Genomic DNA, 17,104 nt, shown 5'->3' with positions numbered 1-17,104 from the left:
CATTTTCAACATTTACATGAAACCTCTAGGTGAAGTAACCTAAGAAGCTTTGGGCTGAAGAATCATCCATATGCTGATGAAACCCAGCTCTGTCCCCCATTTTCAACTGCTCCTAGGCAAGCAGTGAACATATGAACATTTGAAGGGCAGAAATTGTGCAAGTTCCATGCAAACATAGGAAGCTGCCTTAGAGTGAGTCAGACAAAGAAGATTTATATATTGCATTTCAACAAAAGTTTCCAAAGCTTACACAGGTTTACACAGATATGAATGAATGAATGAATGAATGAATGAATGAATGAATGAATGAATGAATGAAATGGCTCCCTTCCCCTCACAATCTAAAAAGAAACATAAGGCAGATACCAGCAACAGCCACTGGAGGGATGCTGTGCTGGGGACGGATAGGGCCAGTTGCTCTCCCCCTGCTCAATAAAGAGAGTCACCACATTAAAAAGGTGCCTCTTTGCTCAGTTAGCAGGGGACCACTGCTAACTACCTCTGTATACCAGACCACTGGTCCAACCAGCTCTGCATTGTCTCCACTGACTGGCAACTCCTCTCCACAGTTTCAGGCAGGAGTATTTCCCAGCCCTACTGAGAGATGCCAGGAATTGAACCTGGGAACCTTCTGCATGCAAGGCAGATCCACAATCACTGAGCTACAGTCCCCTAAGTTTCAAAAGAACATAGGAAGCTACAGTCCACCAAAACAGACCATTGGTCCATCTCGCTCAGTATTGTCTACCCAGACTGGCAGCGGCTTCTCCAAGGTTGCAGGCAGGAGTCCCTCTCCACCCTATTTTGGAGATGCCAGAAAGGGAACTTGGAACCTTCTGCATGCAAGCCATGCAGTTGCTCTTCCCAGAGTGGCCCCAGCCCCTAAAGGGAATCTCTTACAGGGCTCCCACAGGTAGTCTCCCATTCAAATTCAAACCAAGGTGGACCCTGCTTAGCAAAGTGGACAATTCACACTTGCTACCACAGGACTATAGGAAGATGCTGAAAGGCATCATCTCAGACTGCGCAGGAGATGGCAATGGTCAACCCCTCCTGGATTCTACCAAAGACAACCGCAGGGCTCTGTGGGCGCCAGGAGTCGAAATCGACTTGACGGCACACTTGTCCTTTAGAGTTGCTGGTCACAGACCATAATAAAGAACTGAACTGACAGAAATCCCTAAGCAGGTACAGCTACAGCTTTACTTAACTAACCCTGCTCTCCAGAATGCCTTCATGAAATAAAAAGGAATCTTACCGGTGTCAAAATGTGGCTGACAAGCAATGGAAATCTGGACAGGTACAATCAAGGGATGGTCGGATCCCAGCTACAAATTTATTTATTTAAGATATGTATATCCGACCCCTCCAGTTCACTACTGCTCAGCGTGGCTCACAACATTAATAAAATAGATGCAATGTAAAGCAAAAGACAAATAAAGTTAACTTATACAAGTTAAAAGACCAGGCTAAAACGACACTTAAAATTACAATTTCTTTAAAGAAAAAAGTTTCCAATTCAAAATTATTTTAAAAGCTAAAAGCGGAGAACTATAAAAACTAAAGAACCTAACAGATCTAAGCAACAGAGAAAACATCAATATTTGGTAATAACTCCTCAATAAACTGAGAACTATACTTGGTCAAGAGCACCTCCATCAGCCAGATGATCTTACAATCAAGGGATACAATAAAACCTGGTTCTGCTAGAAATCCCAACCATCACCCTCAACCTTTCTGGTGTCAAAGGCTAAAAAGCAGACCTGCTGAAAAAGCATTTAAGGGAGATTACAACATGCTCCAAAGAAAAAGATGCCGTGAGGAGACACCAAGCCCCAGCCTCGATTACAAGTCTTTCCTCCCCCTCCAGACAAAGCAGTGCTGTGCTGATACAATGACACAGGTTCATATTGTCTGGCAAACAGCCTGAAGGAAACACACACAGATGCAGTTTAGACACCAAGAGAGGCATTCATTGCCAAGGTATTATCCATCTGCAACCGCTTATGTGATTCGGCTGGTCTTGCAGTAGTGAGCATGAAGGGTCCCCCTTGTTAAGCAGGGTCTGCCTTGGTATGCATTTGGATGGGGGACTGTATGCGAGTGCTTGAAGATATTCCTCTTTGGGGATGGGGCCAGCTCAGTGGAAGAGGATCTGCCCGCAGAAAATCCCAGCAGCATCTCTATCTTCAGTTCCTAGCAGCATCTCTGGGCAAGGCTGAGAGAGACTGTGTGGGTCCACTTACACTCTGTGCATGCTCAGGTGATATGCACTGGAATGGGGAGGAGACTGATATGTAACCTGCAAAGCTCTGGTCCTTAAAGCTTGCATTTCAATCTTAGTCCTATATTCTGGTCCTAGATTAAAAGACCAGAGCTTTGAGGGTTACAGCAACAGCCTCCTCCCCATTCCAGTGCATATCACCTGAACATGCACAGAGCGTAGATGGACCCCTGGTGGTAGCCAACAAGACTCCTGCCTGAAACCTTGGAGAGCTGCTGCTAGTCAGTGAAGACAAGACTGAGATCAATGGATATAGGGACATAGGAAGTTGCCATATACTGAGTCAGACCATAGGTCCATCTTGCTCAGTATTGTCTACACCAGGGTTTGTTAACCTTGGGCCCCCAGATGTTGTTGGACTACAACTCCCATAATCCCCAGACATGGCCTTTGTGGCTGAGGATGATGGGAATTGTAGTCCAACAACATCTGGGGGCCCAAGGTTGAGAAACCCTGGTCTACAGAGACTGGCAGTGGCTTCTCCAAGGTTGCAGACAGGAAGCCCCATCTTGGAGATGCCAGGGAAGGAACTTGGAACCTAGATGCTCTTCCCAGAGCAGCTCCATCCCCTGAGAGGAATATCTTCCAGAGCTCACACTTCTAGTCTCCCTTTCATATGCAACCAGGGCAGACCCTGCTTAGCTAAGGGGACAAGTCATGCTTGCTACCACAAGACCAGCTCTCTTCCCATGGTCTGACTCAGTATAAGGCTGCTTCCTATGTTTCTAAGCTCCTGATGTGGCAGAATTCACTTGAGTAGGGTGGTTCTGCAAGCACACCAATTGTCAGGATATCAGCCACTAGCTGGCAGCCGGACCAAGTTACTCTACAGTACTCCTCGGGAGTCACTATAAAGTAACGTAACTTCAAGAGGGCAGGAGTCATTTAGTCTGGATCTCAGCCACTGCCTTGTGGTACCTTAAAGACCAACTCATTTATTGAAGCATAAGTGTTGGGGGGCTACTCCATCAGTGATTGACTGGGCTTAGGAAGAATGCATTTGACTGGAGGTCTTTACAGTGAGGAAGCTGTCCGGATCTGGATCTATTTCCGCATGAAAGCCAGCTCACAAACCAATAACAAGACACCAAATTTAATCATTTCCAAGTCAGAATACTATTTCTGGGAGAAGGTTAATTTTGTTCACTGGAGTGGATGATAATGGTGAAATAAAGGAAATTGAGTATATGGAGCCGACCTTGGGATAAGGAAGGGTGCAGGCTCAGACACAGGACAAATGCAAAAGGGGATGTTTGAAATGAGAAACACAATTAATGAAGGTTGCTTCATCTCTAAACAGTTTCACAAGGATAAAGGTAAAGGTAAAGAGTGCTGTTGAGTAGGTGTCGACTCCTGGCAACCCCAGAGCCCTGTGGTTATCTTTGGTAGAATACAGGAGGAGTATACCATTGCCATCTCTCGTGCAGTATGAGAAGATGCCTTTCAGCATCTTCCTATATCGCTGCTGCCCGATATCGGTGTTTCCCATAGTCTGGGAAACATTCCCATAGTCTCAGAAACGTACCAGCAGGGATTCGAACCAGCAACCTATGGCTTGCTAATCAATGTACCACCAGTAAAACAGAATGGCTGCATTCACATGTAACACGGAACCACAGGTCCAATGGACCTGCGGTTCTGCTCCCCCACCCCTCTCTCCTGTCTGTATTCGCACAGAACAGACAGGAGGTCTCTGCAGTCAGGGAGACTGCAGGGAGGAGGGGGAACTGGCTGTGTGGGCTTCCTTCTTAACTGACGGACAATTCCGGCAGCCAATCGCAGCTGGAGCAAGGCAGGAGCTTCCTCCCTCAACTCCGGTTGCAGCAGAGTGGAACTGTGGTGTAGTGTTTGGATGTAACACTGGCACTGCCAAACTGTAGGTAGGGGTGGCAAAACCCACTACAAACCAAAGGTTGAAATCAGAGTCTTGGGAGGAAAACCACGGGTCGCTTTTGGGTCCGGACTGTGGTTGCATGCCTTTGGATATACAACATTTTCAACCTGAGGCCCCTTCAACTCCGGTTTTGCATTACATGAGAATGGGCTCCATAATTGTATAATGGACTTGGGGAAACTCCCTGGTTTATCCAAATTATACTTAATTAATTATTTTATGATGACAAATAGCGATATATACTGCTTTCCAGCAAAGAAAGGCAGATACCAGAAACAGCCACTGGAGGAGAATTGTGCTGGGGTTGGATATGGCCAGTTGCTCTCCTGTTGCTAATTATAAGAGAATCGACACTTACAAAGGTGTCTCTTTGCTCAGTTAGTGTGCTCTGTTTTAAATATGCAAAATAAGTAAGTAGAAGGAAGCACTGAAGAATAAACCTACCTATTGTTAGAAGAAAAGGAAGACTCAAAGAATGTTGGTACTAAAGAGAATTGATCTATTTGTCAGTTCAGGGTGTAGGTTGGAAGATGTTAAATAAATATTTGATCTACCCATTTAGCAGTCCTCTTCAAACAGATGCTGCCCTTGGTGCACCTGTCTCTTTATGAAGGCCTGTTATCAAGTTGTCAAGGACAGAAGTGGTGAAAGTGCAGGAGGAGTGGAATGAAAGCTGAGATGCTCTCCACAAACAGAAGGATTAGCAAGCCCATTCCTGTATCCTAATTAACACCCAAGTAATTACTCGGCATCTGAATGCAGCCAAGCCCCTTGTAAAGGGAAAGGTATGCCCCTAGAAGAGCAACTAATTAACACAGAGAGACAGAGGAAAGCACAGGGCTCATGGTTTAGAAAGCAATGCGCAGTCAAGTTATCTCCCAGCCAAAGCAGGATGGCTGAAAGAATAATCACAAGTACATTGTTGTTGTTGTTGTTATTACATTTATATCCTGCTCTTCCTCCATGGAGCCCAGAGCGGTGTACTACATACTTGAGTTTCTCTTTCACAACAACCCTGTGAAGTCGGTTAGGCTGAGAGAGAAGTGACTGGCCCAGAGTCACACAGCTAGTTTCACGGCTGAATGGAGATTTGAACTCGGGTCTCCCCGATCCTAGTCCAGCACTCTAACCACTACACCACGCTGGCTCCCTCCCTTCAAACTACCACTTTGAGTGCAGCTTGAAAAGAATGATGGGGCCATAGCTCAGAGGCAGAGCATCTGCTTTGCATGCAGAAGATCTGAGCTCCAGTCCCTGGTAGCATCATCTTCTGGTGGGGCTGGGAAATACTCATCTGAAATCCCGAAGAACTGCTGCCAGTCTGTGTAGACAATACTGAGCTAGATGAGCCAAAGGTCTGACTTAGTAGGAGACAGCTTCCTATCATTGTGATAGGGATGTGCGCAACTTTTCAAGCTTGAAATGTTCTGACTCAAAATGGATACTAAGGGCCTGTTTCAAGCTCGGAACGAAACGGCCCGTTTCATGCCGGAATGTTTCGAGCACTGTTTTGGACTCCAGGTGAGGGGCAGTGGGAGGTACCTTCAAAAATCATTACCTGGTTAGCACTCGCATCTGCGAGCCACCTCAAGCAGCAGTGCCCCGCTCGGCATTTTGCACTGAAGCTGCCCTGCCTACTGGGCTCTTTTGGCCCCTGCACATGTGTGGCAGTCCAGTCTGGGAGGGCACGCCCTCTCTCTTGCTGTTGCTCCCCTGCCACTGGTATTGAGAGGCATCCTGCCTCTGAGGCTGGAGGTGGCCTATAGTCATCAGACTAGTTGCCACTGATAGACCTTTGTCTATTAGATGCATTTGTCTAAGCTCCTTTTAAGGCCATCCAAGCTAGTGGCCACCACTCTTCTGCACGAGTGCTATCAGATTCCCAGCTCTGAGGATTTTCTCCCACTCTGTGTCGGTTTCTAAACGCCATGCAATGTGACTCCGGGCAACGAAGTACGTGCGCAGAGAAAATAAAAGTGCCCAGGTGTGGGCTGTAGTGCCACACACACAAACTACACTCACCTACCCCTGTTCTGAATTTTTCTTTTCAAAAGCCCTGCTTTGAAGTTCAACACCACCCAACTGACTCTAGACCGAATGCAGAAATGTGCGGCACTGAAAATATCACCGTAATCTAGCCTACTGGAGATTCAACGCTTTAACTTTGAAAAAACTGGAGGATTAAAAGGGGCATCTATAAATCATTCTGGCGGCTTCCTCCCCCATGAAGCCCACAGAGAGGTGCCTGTCTGAACACATGCGCATCACCTTAAGTGGGTCATGAATTACAGCCTGTGTTGTGTGAAAAGGAACTGAGTAGGATGTCTCATCTCTAACTATTATGGCAACGTTAAGAGAACGCTTCGTTACGAGCTCCACCACCTCCTGAGATCATCTGGGGAGGTCCATCTGCAGTTGCCACTGGCTCGTCTGGGAGGAGAGCTGGTCTTGTGGTAGCAAGCATGACTTGTCCCCATAGCTAAGCAGGGTCTGCCCTGGTTGCATCTGAATGGGAGACTTGATGTGTGAGCACTGCAAGATATTCCCCTCATGGGATGAAGCTGCTCTGGGAAGAACAGAAGGTTTCAAGTTCCCTCCCTGGCTTCTCCAAGATAGGGCTGAGAGAGATTCCTGCCTGCAACCTTGGAGAAGCCGCTGCCAGTCTGTGAAGACAATACTGAGCTAGATAGACCAATGGTCTGACTCAGTATATGGCAGTTTCCTATGTTCCTAACTCAGGGACGGGCCTTCTCCATTGCTGCCCTGGGGCTTTGGAATGAGCTCCCTGTCAAAAATAAGAGCCTCCCATCTCTGACCACTTTTTCAAAGGCAGTTAAGACACATTTCTTCACACCAGGCTTTTTATTAGATTCATCAATTTTAACACTGATTTAGACGTCTAAATAGTTTTAAGGTTTTAATTGGGTTTTAATTTGTGCTGTTTCACTGTATACCGCCCAGAGACGAGAGCTTTGGGCGTTAACCAGTTTATTTAAACACGTTAAATAAGCAAACAAACCGTGTTTAGATCCAAAGACAGATGCAGATATAGAAGCTGTATAGAAGAGATGTATGGTTTCAGGTTTATGCCACCTTCAGGCAACGGGAATAGCTCACTCCAGCCCCCAGGTATGCAATACATTATTTACTGCTTTCTATTGTGTGGATGGATGCTGCAACAGCTTAACAGTCTAAGGTGCCATTGGGGAAACCGGCATAAGCAGAACATGAGATGAGAGCATAAATTACACAGAATTTGCCACAGGGAACATCCAGTGGCTGCAGGATGTGGGGGGCGGGAGGGGGCGCAAACCTGAGCTTCATCCACAAACAGAAGTGGCCCGTCTCTCTATCGGCATGCAATCTTTCGATTGGCTGATTTCTCTGTATAGCCCAGCTCACTCCAAAGGCTGGGGATGCATAACAAAAGCAATGACAAGAGAAAGGAGGGGGAAGGGAGCGGAATCTCCGTAGCAAAGCAGAACAGAATGTCATCAAATTGAACTCTCCTCGAAACTTCCCCCCCCCTTCTGTTGTGGGCTTCACCCCTAAGCCACAGAGATGAGCCCAAGCAGATGGTCTGCACAGTGGTTCCCAAAGGAGCTCAGACTTTGAGAAAATGGCACCGGGGGTTACATAACTGGAGGGCAGCCAAGGCTTTCGGTCTTTGCATTGGCCTTATCTGCTTTAACACACAGGTTCTATCATGTAAGAAGACGTCCTTGGTGGGGAGGACTGCTGGTCGTGTGGTGGCGGGCATGAATTGTCCCATTTGCTAAGCAGGGTCTGCTTTGGTTTGCATTTGGATGGGAGACGACATTCGATCGCTGGAAGGTATGAGAGCAGCTGCATGCTGGCATGCAGAAGATTCCAAGTTCCTTCCCTGGCATCTCCAAGATAGGACTGATAAAGACGCCTGCCTGTAAGCCTGGTAAGCCTGCTGCCAGTCTGTGTAGACAGTTCTGAGCTAGATGGACCAAGGGTCTGTTTATACCTTGGTATAAGGTAGTGGTGTACATGAAATTGGCTGGCCCGGTTCATTCTGAATCCAGATCCGGTTCATTGCCTGAACCAGAACAGGCAAATTTGGTGTCCCCCCCAATCAACTCCCATCCCCATTCAATTCAGTGGGGGTTCGTGAACGTTTTGTAAAAAAATCACTTACCCCCTCCATGGGGCTTCTCCAAGGCTGCGGAGGGCAGGGTGTCCGCGGATGTTCCCCCTTCCCCTGCTGGCCTCTGTTATGCAATAAATTGCCCCATTCAAGCGTTTCCCTTTCGGCCCTTTCCAAGACTTTCTAAGACTCGGCCCTATCCAAGACTTGCCTCCATTGTGGCAGCCATTTGGAGGCTGCTGCGCATGTCCAGTGGGCCTCTACGTGGCCTGGGTCATGACCTGACCACACAGAGGCCCACTGGACATGTGTGACGGCCTCCAAAATGGCCGCTGCAACAGAGGGAAGGCCCAGAACAGGCCAAAGAACGCTTGAATGAAGTGATTTACTGCATAATGGAGGCTGGCAGGGGGAGGGGGGACCCCCACTGATCCACCACCCATGGCCTTGGAGAAGCCCCCCCGGAGGGGGTTAATTAGTTGTTGTTTTTTCATGAACCCCTCCCCTAACAACCGGGGGAGGTTTCAGTCTGGGGTCAAACCGAACCGGGGGTGCTTCAGTTAAACCTCGGATTCGACATCAAGCCGATTTACACATCCCTAGTATAAGGTAGCTTCCTATGTTCCTAAATAAATAGTATGTTGACCAATGGGCCGCAAATTCAAGCCATTTAGGACTTCATAGATGGGAACAACCTTGGTTCTCCAGCTGTTGCACTCACACCCCATCAACCCCCGCCACAATATATAGTGGTAGGGCGTGATGGGAATTGTAGTTCAACAACAGCTGGCGAACCAGAGTTGCCGACCCCTGGATCAGAATCTTGAGTGGAGAAAGTGGACCCAATGCAGGCAACGAAACACCGGCCTCACGTGCTCCCAATGTAAGGGAGTGGGCTACCACATTCTAAACTGCTGTTAATTAATATTTTCAGTTCATAATATGGATGAGATCACCTGGTCTGTTTCAACTGCAGACACACACTCCTACAATTTGAAGGCAAAAGCCAACCAAGATCCAGGGAAAGGACTGTAGCTCAGTGGCACAGCATCTTCTCTGCATGCAGAAGTTCCCTGGTTCAATCCCTGGCGGCATCTCTAGGTAGGGCTAGGAAAAGACTCCTGCCCAAAACCGCTGCCAGTCAGTGCAGACGATACTGTGCTAGACGTCTTCATCCGATTTGGGATAAAACAAGTTTCTATGTCCCACTCTCCACTTGGAGATGGTGCCACAGCTCAGTAGTAGAGCATCTGCTTTGCACCCAGAAGGTCCCAGGTTCACTGCCAAGCATTGCGGGTCTGGGAAAGACGTCTGTCTGAAACCCCAGAGAGCTGCTGCCAGTCAGAGTAGGCAATACAGGTTGAGTATCCCTAATCCGGACATCCGAAATCCGGAAAGCTCCGAAATCTGGAAACCACTAAGGCGTGCGCTTGCAGCACCAACAAAACATTATTTGCACATGAAATCTGAATTTCATCTCCACCTAAAATGCCATGTTTGAATCTAATGACCAGTAACATTATTGCATTGAAAATTTTCTCTCAATTCATTTTCATTACATTTACAGCTACCTGTAGTTATCGTAAATTCAGTGCTTATTTGTTTTTATACTTTAAATGAAACCTAAAAAAATAAAACACAGTGTACAGTAACCTTTCGTGTTTAGACTTGGATCCCATGCCCAAGATATCTCATTACAGTATGCAAATATTCCAAAATCCAGAAAAGTCCAAAATCTGGAAAACTTCTGGTCCCAAGCAGTTTGGATAAGGGATACTCAACCTGTAGTAAACTGGATGGACCTATGGTCTGACTCAACAGAAGGCGGCTTCCTATGGTCCGATGATCCTCAGATGTTCATGCAATTATGATAAAAGAGAAGCCTACTGACCCCACACGTATCTTCAGCATGCCGTTAAATAATTCCGGGGAGTTGGAGATGATCCAGCCAATATGAATGACAAGCTCTTGCTGAAGAACAGCTTCCCTCTCGTCCTGCAAATTACACTTCTTGTAGATGATGTTCTTAATTGCGCCCGGAGACAAGGGATTAGAGATAATTTCTTCTTCCTGGCCAAATGCCCCAAGAGTCACCTGAAGGAATATATTAGCAGCAATTAGAGTCACAACCTGAAACAGGGACACAATGGAGGACTACCTATTCAGCATCCCCCCCACCCCCACTTTTTATTCAACTCTCCCTCTTTGCATCAGGACTGGACAGAGAGGGGGTAATTAGCTTGGCGGGTTAAATTTACAGCTGAGGGGTAAACAAGATTTACAGCGCTCTGTTGTCGTGCATATAAACAGCATCTGGGAATAAGAAAGGAGTATTGTCCCAAAGCTGGGAGAAGACCTCCAGAAGATGGCAGAATCTACTTGACTAATCAGCGACAGAATTTTAGCTGACATGTTGAGTTGAATGTTATTGATCGTTTTAACTTTAAATTTTATATGTTTCTAATGTGTTAATTTTGATTTGTTCTGCTGCAAAGCGCCTAGAGCCTTTGGTAGTGGGCGGTATATAAATGTGTTAAACAAATAAAATAATAAATAACTCTGCCCTGTCGATTTGTTGGGATTAAAACAAATGATGAGGTTGAAAGCCCTGCTAGTTCACTTCTAGGGGAGTGGGAGGGGGTTGCCATCATTGGCTGTGTACTACTATGGGATTGCCAAGCAGGGACTGCCCCCTCAGGTGTGATGTAGTGGTTAGAGTGCTGGACTAGGTCCGGGGAGTCCCGAGTTCAAATCCCCATTCAGCCATGATACTTGCTGGGTGACGTATTGCAGGGAGAAGAGAATGGATGGAGCAAGCTATAATGACACCGTTCAAGGTAATACTTGGGACGTACAATCCTCAAGTTTTAAATGGGAGGAGAGATGGTCCTGTGGTAGCAAGCATGAATTATCCCCTTTGCTAAGTAGGATCCACCTTGGTTTGCATTTGAATGGCAGACTACATGTGAGCACTGTAGGATATTCCCTCTTAGGGGATGGGGCCACTCTGGGAAGAGCAGAAGGTTCCAAGTTCCCTCCATGGCTTTTCCAAGATAGGCCTGAGAGACGATCCTGCAATCTTGAGACGAGCCTGCAGTCTTGGAGAAGCCACTGCCAGTCTGTGCAGACAATACTGAGCTAGGTGGACCAATGGTCAGACTCAGTATATGGCAGCTTCCCATGTTCCTAAATAACGCCCTACAGGACAATCTTCTCTCTTTGAAATTTAAGCACACTGCTATACATCTCAAGTGGTTAGCACTGTGCTTTGGGGACTTTTGCACCCATTTCTGCACACACAACTTAGTAGTGCAGTCATCAGTCATGCTTAGGGTTATATGGTTAATAGGATGGTTAATAAATGTGGTCAAAAGCACACAGAAACGTGTTATGCAAGAGGCTTGGGAAATCCACAGCTCACATTTTGCCTGATGAGCAATTCTGGAAAATACAGACTTACCTGCTTGCCCTGAACTAAAACATTAGTAATAGACGGTGCAAGGCTGTCCACTAGCTTGTATAACAGACTCGCTGCAAAGCGCACAACAGACCTGAGGGCACAAAACAGAGCAATCTTGCTGGATATCAAACACGTGTTTAATGAATCCAAGAGTCTGATCAAAAATTTGTTGCCACATTGGATAAGTCCCCAGCCACTAAACATTTAAATATGTATTGTATTTTGGACTCAAGATGTCTCTCCATAAAAGTTTTTCGTTTTTGTTTTTTTGGAGATGCTAAATCTTGAATTATTTAACTAGTGAAGCGAGCACATTCTAATGGCTGTGTTGGGAACACAGTTTGAATTCATTAAATTGCATACTACATTATAAGAGATTGCTCTTCCTTTCTCTGACATTATAGCGAAATGGTTTGATGCATTACATAAGCAACAATAATAGGTAGGGGTGTATGTGTGTGTGTGTGTGTGTGTGTGTGTGTGTGTGTGTGTGTGTGTGTGTGTGTGTGTTTTAGGCCTCCTTGGCAATTTGCCTTGGGTAAAAATTCTGAATCTGAAGCCTTTGCATGGAGTTGAACATTTTCAACCAAATTGCATTATTTCATTTCTGCAGGGGAAATCAAAGCATTTCACTTTCCCCAAAAAGCTTCGTGAGAAGGTAGAGAAAGGACAGGGCATGCAAACTATATTTAATGCCATTCAACTATCTTCTAGCTGGAACATTTTCCAAAAAATGTAATTCATTCTACTTCTATTGTACGTAGATAAAGGCCAGGTTTGTAGCTACATGCCAAAGACAACAACTATTCACAACAGATTCAGATGCAGTGTTACCTCCCCATGAATGGGTATATCGAAAGAGGTATCCCAGATAGGGATGTGCACGGAACCTGCGATGGCTGGTTCGGTGGTGTGTGGGGAGGATGCTCTTACCCCCCACCCCACCCCACCACATTTCCCCGCCGGCTCTGTGCTTAAAAACGGTCCCATGGGGCAGCAGCGAACCCCGATGTGCGTCGGACCGGAAGTGCCCAGTGCGTATGCACACATCACACTCACACACATCACACACACATATGCGTACCAGGCACTTCCAGTCCAACATGCACTGGGGCAGCAAGGAGGTACGCTGCTGCCCCACAGGACCATTTTTAAGCAGAGCGCCAACAGGGGAAACGTGAGGGGGGCTCAAGAGCACTCTCCCCGATCCTTAAAGGTAAACCTCCCCACTGAACCTTCCAAACCGCCAGCCCTTCGAACCGGTTCAGCGGTCCATGAAAGGACCGCCAAACCGGTTCGTGCACATCCCTACTCCCAGAGACATCCCATACATGATGGAAATTATGACCATCATGTGATCAGTGCACTCACTGCCTGATAAATCATGATCATATTAACCCATGACTTTTACTCTTGTATATCTGCATTTATGAACAAAATGCAGATATACTAAAAGAGGCAAAACCAACCAACCAACCAACCAACCCTGGCTCAGTGGTGTTTTTTAGTATATCTGGACTGGACTGCATTGCTAGGCTATAACACTTCAGACTGTATATTGCAAACGCAAAAAAATGAACACAAAATCCTCTTTTTTTCAGAACTAGCTAGGATTTTCTCCTTTAAATGCAATGTTGTGGGAAATTCAAATATTCAGAAAATTTGTTGCCACATTTGATCAGTCCAGCATGAAGTCTGATATGGTACAGTCCAGCCACAGATAAATCACAGGCGACTGGTAAATATGACAGCATTAAGACAACCAGGAAAACAGGAACATCCACCACCAGAGGTGCTCTTACCCCTGGACTTTTGGGCTAAAGTCCAGGGCCTCCACAGCCTGTGGGCCCCCTGAAATCCTCTTTAGTCTGTCCTGGGTGGTGTGGTTGCCCAGCCAAGCATGATGATGCTTAATTTGCAGGGGAGGGGGCCCCTCCAAAGGCCTTTAGGCCCAGGCTCCAAAATTACCTAGGTGCACTTCCGTCCACCACTGCATGAAACCAGGTAGTGGAAAACGAGAACCACGTAAAGTGCTGGGTTTTAGAACAGTTTCCAATAGTGACGAAGCATTTAACATGGCTCTTACTACAAAAACAAAACCCCAAACATAATACTTTATTTCTGTTTTCTGAAAACAGAGATACAGTAGAACTGGGCTTTTCACATCGCCTAACACAGGCTTTGTGTCTGAAGCAACCATTTATCAGAGAGTTAATGCACTGACGTGCAACATTCCACCAAGTTACGGCAAAATCCATCAGCCAAATTGATGCTGACTGCCGTGACTGTGGGTGCGCACTCCTCAAAATCCAGAGCAAAGCGTTCCAGAGGGGCGAAAACTCAACGCAAGTGAACACCATCAAAATGCACAACCTTGCACATCTCAAAGAGCATGGTCTCAAGCTTCTGGACACTTTACCTGCTTCCCATGGACTACCAAAGTGGTAATATGGGGGGCTAACGAGGCAGCAAATTTCTGATTATATGCTGCACTGCAACGAAGCACCAACCTAGATATGGTATATGACAATTATGAAAGAGGAATTAAACAGAGGTCTGCTTCCACATTGATTCTGTACAAGATACAACCGCACTAACTTTAGGAAGCTCTGCTAAGCTAGCCTGCAGGATGGTGGTCTTTTTCTTTCTAAATTTACACCCCACATAGCTTCAGGTTGTTTAATCTTCCCTAACTTTCCAAGGTGAACTTTGGTGTGGCACAGAAGGGCCGAATGGGGCTGATGTTGGAGAAACAGAAACTGAGAGCTCCACACAGGCCATGGAGAACTGGTGATATTTTGACTGGTACCTTTTCAACACATGGCATAATGAATGAATGGAATTCCTTACTACAGTATCTTGTGACAGCCAGCATTTCTTGAAACAGAGATCCCCAGAGGTTGTTGGCTACAACTCCCATAATCCGCAGCCAAAGACCAAAGCCAAAGCCAAAGCCTGGGGGTGCTGGGTGCTGAAGTCAATATGGTTGAAGTCCACAATTTAAATTGTTTTAAATTAACTGTTTTAAACTGTTTGAATTTGATGGTTTTAAGTTGATTTTTAAATTATTATATTTTGTTTTTGTTTTGTAAACCTCCCAGGGCCGTTGGATGAGGTGGTGTAGAAATGTAATAATTAATTAATTAATTAAACTTATGGACATCACTGTACAAGGAACACTGGTGACAGCCACTAGCTAATGCAGCGTTTTTTTAAAGTGACACATTCTTGAAGGATGAGAGCTAAACGAAGCCTCCATGTACCAAGGCAGTTTAACCCTAAATAGCTGGAAACAAGAGAAAACAGCTCTCACTTTCATGCCCTGGACAGCATCCAGAGGCTCCTACTGTTCTGTTCTAAACAGAATGCTAAGCTAGATGTTTCTAGTGAAGCAATTCTTGCATTCTTATACTTGTGAATATTGACTGTACCACTGAGGACATATCCAGGGCGTGGCCCTTTCATGGGATGGGGTGAGGCAGTAGCCTCAGCCGGCAGATTATTAGTGCACCAGTAGAGTGGAAAGATGCCTCCTGCCATCACTGTCAGAGCAGAGGAGAGCTGGTCTTGTGGTAGCAAGCATGAGTTGTCCCCTTTGCTAAGCAGGGTCCACCCTGGTTTCATTTGAATGGGAGACTAGAAGTGTGAGCACTGGAAGGTAGAGCTCTAGGGAGAGCAGAAGGTTCCAAGTAGCAGCAGGAGAAAGGGCTTGCCATCAGCTCTTGTTTGTGGGCTTCCCAGAGGCATCTGATGGGCCACTATGTGAAACAGGATGCTGGACTAGATGGGCCTGATCCAGCAGGACTTTTCTTTTGTACTTAAGTTCCCTCCCTGGTGGCATCTCCAAGATAGGGCGGAGAGAGACTCCTGCCTGCAAACTTGGAGAAGCTACTGCCAGTTTGGATAGCCAAGACTGAGCTATATGGACCAATGGTCTGTCACAGTAGAAGGCATCTTCCTATGATCCTGGGTACCAGATCATTGTACCAATCTGAACTTTGCAAATGTTATGAAAGTGAAGGTAGCCCTTATGGAGCTTAAACATAAGAACTGCTTTTTAAAAACTTGGCAGACGTGACTGAACAGGTGACTCATTTCCAGAGAAAGAAAGAACAGGTTCCATTAAACGTGAAACATCTGCTCTGCTGTAACCATGAGGGTTTTCAAGAGCAACTTCAGCCTAATAGCATCCTTAACAGCACCAACAGCCTATCGTGCTCTTTCATTGTTATTTGTTCTCTTTTCCCCTTAACTAGCTCTCAGTGCTCAACAATATGGATCCTCAGATCGGTGTTCTCGGGGGTCAACCCTGGCATCTGTTTGCAGTGCTAGCACTTGGTCCTGGATAGTTTGCAGGGCCAGATTAAGGTTATGAGGGCCTGAAGACTGATGGGAGAGAATAGAGGGCCCACTCAGATAGATGGTGGCAGCTGGTGGACCCTGGAGTGGGGAGAGGGGGCGGAGTAGAAGGCGGAGTATACCTTTCAGATTTGATAAAAGGTGCCTGGTATCCCACCGTGGGTCCTGCCATATGTCCCGTCCCCGCCACTCAGATGGCCAATGCAAAAGAGCAGCAGCCATTTGAGGGGTCAGCATGGCAAAAACCTGCTGTGTTGATCCCTCATAGGAAGATAGGAAGCTGCCACATATCGTCCGACCACGGGTCTGTCTAGCTCAGTATTGTCTACACAGACTGGCAGCAGCTTCTCCAAGGATGCGGGCAGGAATCTGGAGATGCCAGGGAGGGAACTTGGAACCCTCTGCATGCGAGCATGCAGATGCTCTTCCCAGAGCAGCTTCATCCCCTAAGGGGAAATATCTTACAGTGCTCACACATGGAGTCTCCCATTCCAATGCAAACCAGGGTGGGCCCTGCTTAGCAAAGGGGACAAGTCATGCCACTCAAATGGCAGTCCCGCATGCGCACTGGCCAGCTGAGCGGGGGAGGCGGGGCACATGGCAGGATGCCAGAGGGTGATGGCAGGAGCTTTGACCAATCGTTACCACTCCACCACTGCACCCCCCACCCTAGCTTCCACCAGCCGCCTCGGCTACAATAAGGAGCTACAGCTACAGCTTTATCAGCCTGCAGGTTAATCCAGCCCTGATCCGCGGAAGAACAGATGAGTAGATGCAAAGTGCATTTCTTTGACCACCGAATAAGTGTGGAGAACCCCCACGCATCAGGGATTAGGCTGTCAGATAAGAGGAAAGGGATTCCAAGAAGAATTTAAGCTCCCAGCTCTCTTTTTCTGGAAATTAAGAAGTGGGCGAAACATCCGGCACTCCACAAGAATGGCACATTATGAAGATCCACACCTCAGCCTCCCAAACAATGTAGCTCTCAGGAAG

At 46.7% G+C, this 17,104-nt stretch overlaps 1 protein-coding gene across 13 annotated transcripts in view; it reads right to left on the bottom strand.

The window, feature by feature from the left end:
- PHKB (phosphorylase kinase regulatory subunit beta) overlaps nt 1–17,104 on the bottom strand; it is a 130,370-nt gene that overhangs the window by 9,752 nt on the left and 103,514 nt on the right. For 12 of the 13 annotated variants that reach the window (XM_053270332.1, XM_053270336.1, XM_053270334.1 and 9 more), the window contains 2 exons: nt 11,753–11,843; nt 10,184–10,386 (listed from right to left, as the gene is read on the bottom strand). In XM_053270332.1, the coding sequence (XP_053126307.1) occupies nt 10,184–10,386; nt 11,753–11,843 (294 nt within the window). Of the gene's footprint in view, nt 1–10,183; nt 10,387–11,752; nt 11,844–14,171; nt 14,263–17,104 lie in introns of all 13 variants that reach the window. The other variant, XM_053270330.1, reaches the window with a different exon arrangement.

Source organism: Hemicordylus capensis, chromosome 9, assembly GCF_027244095.1.
Source record: "Hemicordylus capensis ecotype Gifberg chromosome 9, rHemCap1.1.pri, whole genome shotgun sequence".
NCBI classification, from domain to species: domain Eukaryota; kingdom Metazoa; phylum Chordata; class Lepidosauria; order Squamata; family Cordylidae; genus Hemicordylus; species Hemicordylus capensis.
The sequence above is the reverse complement of the archived record's forward strand: the minus strand, read 5'-3'. Positions and strand labels throughout refer to the sequence as shown.